Source organism: Pelophylax lessonae (assembly GCF_965119305.1).
Source record: "Pelophylax lessonae genome assembly, chromosome: 4".
NCBI classification, from domain to species: domain Eukaryota; kingdom Metazoa; phylum Chordata; class Amphibia; order Anura; family Ranidae; genus Pelophylax; species Pelophylax lessonae.
Window position 1 is genome coordinate 318,771,300 of NC_138771.1, and position 7,807 is coordinate 318,779,106.

Genomic DNA, 7,807 nt, shown 5'->3' on the forward strand with positions numbered 1-7,807 from the left:
CTGGTAACTTAAAAATTTTTTAAAGCGTCGCCCGTTTTTAAAGTACCATAGTTTGCGCAATTTTAAAGTGTAACATGTTAAGTACCCATTTACTCAGTGAGACATCTTTAACAATATACAAAGGTGGGCTAACGTTACTGTTTATTTTATTCATTTAGCAAAGTATGTTTTTCCAAAAACAAATTGTGTTTGTAAGACCACTGCGCAAATACCACGTGAACACTAAATATTTCAAATGATGACAGACACACATATTCGGGCTGGGGGGGTTTAAGTAATTTTCTAGCAAAATACTGATTTTTAACTAGTCAAACACATGTCAGAAATAGGCCTTGTCCTTAAGTGGGTACTAGGGCTGCACGATATTGGAAAAAAGTACATTGCGTTTCCCCCCCCCCCCCCCCGATATATATTGTGATTTCGAGAGAGCCATCAATCCAGGCTAAATACAGGGTTAAAACACACATATACTATACAATAAAATGCAGTATTGTGATGAGGAGGTCTTGTGAACTGATAACTTCCTATGCTCTCTTCCTCTGGGGACAGTTATCATTCAGCATTGTTCCCAGCTATCTCTATTGACTAACCCCCTCCCCCCATGTTACAGAGAGGGGGAGGTGTTATATATTCATAACATACTTCCTTCCTAGAGTGACAACGCTGCTCCTCCTAGATACAGTACGGTTGTCACCCTAGGAATAAAAGCATGTTCCTAGCAGGATCAGCAGGTGAAAATAAAGAAAAATAAATTGTAAAAAAAACAATTGTAGCCCCCCCACCTCCCACCTCTACAGACCAGTGAGCTGCAATAGGTTTCATTTCTGCACTTGAAGGGCTAGTTCAACTTTACAGAGCTAACACTGCACACAATCACCACCCTCCCAATTCTTGAATAATTCCGATGCTAAATGGTAAACGGTGCGATTGTAAGGCGAGAGGGTAAATCAATGACACAGTAAGACAGAAGAAATTGGAGGAGACAGACAGGGAGCCGGAGACAAATAGAAAAAAAGACAGAAAAGACTGGCACAGCAGAGAGGAGAACTTGAACCATCAGAAATCAGTGCCTGCCATTGGACAGGAAGATCCATAAGCAGAGAAATCGGGACTCACAGTTGTGGTAGAAGAATACAGCCCAACAATGCCGACATCCGTCCCGCACGTTAAGTCCATCCTGCAGCTCTGAGCGGTGAGCGTGGCACAGCTAACCAATCACATCGTGAGTAGCGGCACAGCTAACCAATCAGGTGTGAAGGCACACGTGATTGGTTCCCTGTGCCGCTGCTCACCGCTCAGTCAGGAGAGCTGCAGGACAGACTTAACATGCGGGACGGTCAGGCTGTATTCTACCTTCCTTCACTGTGAGTCCCCAATATCGGCTGATCCAGCGATGTGACTATCCCCCACTCCTAAAGCACGATATTCGAGGTTACATCAAATATCGTTCAGCCCTAGCAGGTACAAATTAAGAAAATCAGGTGAACAATCAGATTTTCTTCATTTCAGAACAAATCGTAACCGATGAACGAAAATTCTCATACGACGAAGGCTTTTTTTGTTTATCGTTTCTGATCATGCACCATCTTTCTGATTTTTCTTGTACAAAAATCAGTAGTTTTTTCCCGTACGAGAAAAATGTTGGAGTTTGTCCCTTCGAGAATTTTCAGACAAAAATTCTGGATCATCTGTGGAAAGTTGTGTACACACTATACAAAAATTCTTGCGTACAATCTGGTATCTTACGAGATAACATTTTGTGCTTGTCCAATCAAATGAACTGTCGTGATTAGCTCTCGAAAGCTCTGTGCCAACAATCACTCCGAAAAGTGATTTTTTTTTTTTAATCCAATTTTTGGATCGGACCACCATAGGCGTAGATTGGACCACCATAGGCGTAGATTGGACCACCATAGGCGTAGATTGGACCACCATAGGCGCAGATTGGACCACCATAGGCGTAGATTGGACCACCATAGGCGCAGATTGGACCACCATAGGCGTAGATTGGACCACCATAGGCATAGATTGGACCACCATAGGCAGATTGGACCACCATAGGCAGATTGGACCACCATAGGCAGATTGGACCACCATAGGTGTAGATTGGACCACCATGGATGGACAGGACAGATAGGGGAAATGTAAAGATCAGAAGCAGCCAATTAGAGGATCCCAGATATGAAAGTGAAAGTAGCCACGAGTGGTGGGTTAGCCCCAGAGATGAGGGGAGGTAGTGAAGTCTCTCTGATCAGGTCCCTGTCACTGTCAGGGAAAGGGACATGTGTACAGATTCCCCATTTGTGTACAGATTCCCCATGTCCGTCTAAGGAAAAACATACAACTCGTGTTATTAGTAAACACAGCACTTCCCTCCCAACCTCACTAAGCTAACTTCCGACCTGACTCCCAGTATACCCTGCTCGGCCGATCACCCCCTTCCACAGCCTATACACATACGATCAGAGCACCCTGTGTCAGGCGTATGACCGCTCCGACGTGACCCCGCTCCCATGTACTACTTACACAGTCCGGACTTTGTGACAGAAGCCGTGCACCCAGTGGCTCGTCCTCCTCGTCTGATATAACGATAGTGTCTTCCATAATACCCACACTAAGCTTCTTTCCGCTATCTATTCCGAGGCGGCGCCATCACTACGCATCGAAAAATTCGCTCACGGAACGCACTACTAAACCTTCCCTGACTAGCGCGCCGTTTTTATACGGATTCCCCCACAGGGGAGCGGTAGTTTTGCCGCTTGGCCACACCCTTTCAGTACGTAACATGTACGCCCCGCCTCTCAATCCAGATCAGTACAGCTGAGTTATGTCATCCTCTTCTCCACAGGTTGGAGTGTTCGCCTAGTATTGTCTATATACCAATGTCTCTCAAACGTTTTTAAAGGCACCCTTTAAAATCATGGACAGTCCCAAGGGACCCTTTAAAATCATGGACAGTCCCAAGGCACCCTTTAAATTCATGGAAAGTCCCAAGACACCCTTTAAATTCATGGACAGTCCCAAGGCACCCTTTAAATTCATAGACAGTCCCAAGGCACCCTTTAAAATCATGGACAGTCCCAAGACACCCTTTAAATTAATGGAAAGTCCCAAGACACCCTTTAAATTCATGGACAGTCCAAAGGCACCCTTTAAATTCATAGACAGTCCCAAGGCACCCTTTAAATTCATGGAAAGTCCCAAGACACCCTTTAAATTCATGGAAAGTCCCAAGACACCCTTTAAATTCATGGAAAGTCCCAAGACACCCTTTAAATTCATGGAAAGTCCCAAGACACCCTTTAAATTCATGGACAGTCCCAAGACACCCTTTAAATTCATAGACAGTCCCAAGACACCCTTTAAATTCATGGACAGTCCCAAGGCACCCTTTAAATTCATAGACAGTCCCAAGGCACCCTTTAAATTTATGGACAGTCCCAAGACACCCTTTAAATTTATGGACAGTCCCAAGACACCCTTTAAATTCATAGACAGTCCCAAGGCACCCTTTAAATTTATGGACAGTCCCAAGGCACCCTTTAAATTTATGGACAGTCCCAAGGCACCCTTTAAATTCATGGACAGTCCCAAGGCACCCTTTAAATTCATGGACAGTCCCAAGACACCCTTTAAATTCATGGACAGTCCCAAGACACCCTTTAAATTCATAGACAGTCCCAAGGCACCCTTTAAATTTATGGACAGTCCCAAGGCACCCTTTAAATTCATGGACAGTCCCAAGGCACCCTTTAAATTTATGGACAGTCCCAAGGCACCCTTTAAATTCATGGACAGTCCCAAGGCACCCTTTAAATTCATGGACAGTCCCAAGACACCCTTTAAATTCATGGACAGTCCCAAGACACCCTTTAAATTCATAGACAGTCCCAAGGCACCCTTTAAATTTATGGACAGTCCCAAGGCACCCTTTAAATTCATGGACAGTCCCAAGGCACCCTTTAAATTTATGGACAGTCCCAAGGCACCCTTTAAATTTATGGACAGTCCCAAGGCACCCTTTAAATTCATGGACAGTCCCAAGGCACCCTTTAAATTCATGGACAGTCCCAAGACACCCTTTAAATTCATGGACAGTCCCAAGACACCCTTTAAATTCATAGACAGTCCCAAGGCACCCTTTAAATTTATGGACAGTCCCAAGGCACCCTTTAAATTCATGGACAGTCCCAAGGCACCCTTTAAATTTATGGACAGTCCCAAGGCACCCTTTAAATTCATGGACAGTCCCAAGGCACCCTTTAAATTCATGGACAGTCCCAAGACACCCTTTAAATTCATGGACAGTCCCAAGACACCCTTTAAATTCATAGACAGTCCCAAGGCACCCTTTAAATTTATGGACAGTCCCAAGGCACCCTTTAAATTCATGGACAGTCCCAAGGCACCCTTTAAATTTATGGACAGTCCCAAGGCACCCTTTAAATTCATGGACAGTCCCAAGGCACCCTTTAAATTCATGGACAGTCCCAAGGCACCCTTTAAAACCATGGACAGTCCCAAGGCACCCTTTAAATTCATGGACAGTCCCAAGGCACCCTTTAAATTCATGGAAAGTCCCAAGACACCCTTTAAAATCATGGACAGTCCCAAGGCACCCTTTAAAATCATGGATAGTCCCAAGGCACCCTTTAAATTCATGGAAAGTCCCAAGACACCCTTTAAAATCATGGACAGTCCCAAGGCACCCTTTAAAATCATGGACAGTCCCAAGGCACCCTTTAAAATCATGGACAGTCCCAAGGCACCCTTTAAAATCATGGACAGTCCCAAGACACCCTTTAAATTAATGGAAAGTCCCAAGACACCCTTTAAATTCATGGACAGTCCCAAGGCACCCTTTAAATTCATGGACAGTCCCAAGGCACCCTTTAAATTCATAGACAGTCCCAAGGCACCGTTTAAAATCATGGACAGTCCCAAGGCACCTTTAAGTGCCGGTTCACACTATAGCGTGTGCGGCGATCGCATGTAATATCGGAGCGCACTGCTCCTTCATTACATGCGATCGGATGTGCAGTGCGAATTCAGCCATTCACTTTGTATGGATAAATTCGCACTGCACCCGCAGCAAACACGCACAGGACCCTTTTTTTCAGCCGCATCAGGATCGGATCGCACAGTGGTTCACACTTGTGCGATCCGATCCTGTGCGAACTGACAGATCGCACTGCGATATGCGATCAAACTGGGGTGTCATTAACATTTAATTGACACCCCCTGCGTATCGCATATGGCAGTGTGAACTGCCAAATGTGCGTTTGCGATGCGGGAACAGGCTGCAAATTTGCAGCCTTCCCGCATCGCACAATTGTGACCCGGAACTTAAAATTATGGACAGTCCCAAGGCATCCTTTAAAATCATGGACAGTCCCAAGGCACCTTTTAACCACTTCTGGACCAGAGGATTTGCCCCCTTAATGACCAGGCCATATTTTGCGATTCGGCACTGCGTTACTTTAACGGACAATTGCGCGGTCGCAATTTAGGCCAATTTGTTTTCTGCTACATATTTTTGGTAAAAAAAATCACAATAAGCGTATTTTGACTGGTTTGTGCAAAAGTTATCGCGAAGACTAGCTACGGGAAAGATTTATGTCATTATTATATTTTTTTTTTTTTTTTTTTACTAGTAATGGCGGCGATCTGCGATTTTTAGTGGGACTGCGACATTTCAGCAGACAGATCGGACCCCTAACTGACATTTTTGACACTTTTGTGGGTACCAGTGACATTACTACAGTAATCAGTGCTAAAAATATGCACTGTTACTGTAAGGCTCCATGTACACGGGACGTTGTTAAAAGTCCCTTTGAATGCTGGAATTTTAAGGACGTTTGAAACGTCCGTTCGGTCGCGTTTGTACCCGCGTTTAGCGGCGTTTGCGGGCGTTTGCGTTTAGAAGCGTTCCTAAGCGTAATAATGACACTGGCAGGGAAGGGGTTAACATTGTGGGTGATCAATGGGTTAAATGTGAGCCTAGGGGAGTGATTCTAACTGTGGGGGGGTGTGGCTTGTGAAATTATCATAGAGACCTGTGATCCTATATAGAAGGATCACAGGAGTTCTGTGATCATTCCAGGCTGGGAGAAGAACAGTCCGCTGTGTTTACAACAGCTGACCGTCCTTCTCTCTCAGCAGGGAACGATCACGGGTGTCAGGCGGCAATCGGAGCTGCCTGACTCATGCATCGGCTTCCCTGCTGCCGAGTGGGGGCGGGAGCGTGCCAGCGGCGGCGTGCGCTTGCCCCCCTAGCTGCCCGCACGCGACCAATATAGGTCTACGTCTGTTTGCGCAGGAGAGCCACTCTGCCGCAGTAAAAAGGCGGCAGGTGGTTGGCAACAGGTTAAAATCATGAACAGTCCCAAGGCACCCTTTAAAATGATAGACAGTCTCAAGGCAACCTTTAAAACCATGGACAGTCCCAAGGCACCCTTTAAAATCATGGACAGTCCCAAGGCACCCTTTAAAACCATGGACAGTCCCAAGGCACCCTTTAAAATCATGGACAGTCCAAAGGCACCCTTTAACCACTTCTGGACCAGAAGATTTGCCCCTTAACCACTTAAGCCCCGGAAGATTTTACCCCCATTCCGTCCAGGGGGTATTTTGCGATTCGGCACTGCGTGACTTTAACGGACAATTGCGTGGTCGTGCGACGCTGTACCTAAACGAATTTGGCGTCCTTTTTTTCCCACAAACAGAGCTTTCTTTTGGTGGTATTTGATCACCTGTGCGATTTTTTGATCACGCGCTATAAACAAAAAAAGAGCGTCAATTTTGCAAAAATAGCAATATTTTTCACATTTTTTTATATGAAATTCCCCAAAAAAAAATTTAAAAATCAAAATTTTTTTACTTTTTCGGCCAATTTGTTTTATGCTACCTATGTTTGGTAAAAAAAATCGCAAAAAGCGTATTTTGATTGGTTTGCGAAAAAGTTATCGCGTTTACTAACAAAGGGAAAGATTTCTGTCATTTTTGTTGTTTTTTTTTTTAACGTGTAATGGCGGCGATCTGCGATTTTTTTTGCGGTACTGCGACATTGGGGCGGACAGATCGGACCCTTGACTGACATTTTTGACACTTTTGGGGTTACCAGTGACATTTCTAGAGTAATCAGTGCTATATATATGCACTGTTACTGTAAAAATACACTGGTAGTGAAGGGGTTAACTTTATTTGGGAGGGAGGGGCTGTGTGTATCCCTAGGGGCGTGCTTTCTACTGTGATTGGCTGGGGCTTGAGCTGTATGGACACTGATCAACGGATCTACATACTAGATCCGAGAGATCAGTGTCTTAACAGCAAGGAGAATGACAGGTGGCTTGTTTACACAAGCTGCCTGACATTCTCCCTCTCCCCCGCCGATCGCCGAGTGACCGGCGGACATCGGGTCCGCCGGTCACACGCGCGGGGGGGTCCGTGACCACGCGGGAGCGGGAGCGCGCCTCCGGGGGCGCGCGCTCGCTCCCTAGACCCTCACAAGCTAGTGACGTAGCCCTACGTCACTTTGCCTGTGAGGGGCTGACTGCCGACGTAGATCGGCGTTAGGTAGTCGGCAAGTGGTTAAAGCGGAGTTCCAGCCATTTACTCACCTGTCCAACGGTTCAGCGATGCGGCCGCCCGAAGCCTCGATCCTCTCCGGCATCACTGCTGTGGGCACCCGGCTGTTACAGTTTGCGGCTTCACAGCCGGGTACCCACTGCGCATGCGCGAGTCGCGCTGCGCGCCGTGATTGGCCGGCAATCTTCTGGGACCTCTGACGTGTCCCAGAAGATTGCAG

The 7,807-nt window shown here is 46.1% G+C and overlaps 1 protein-coding gene across 1 annotated transcript in view; it reads right to left on the reverse strand.

Annotated features, from left to right (window-relative positions):
- The window catches only part of SIMC1 (SUMO interacting motifs containing 1), a 141,723-nt gene extending 139,060 nt beyond the window's left edge, over window positions 1-2,663 (reverse strand). The window contains exon 1 of the mRNA XM_082256618.1: window positions 2,527-2,663. Within this exon, the coding sequence (XP_082112744.1) occupies window positions 2,527-2,604 (78 nt within the window). The 5' untranslated portion in view covers window positions 2,605-2,663. The remainder of the gene's footprint in view (window positions 1-2,526) is intronic.
- Between the last annotated feature and the right edge of the window lie 5,144 nt (window positions 2,664-7,807).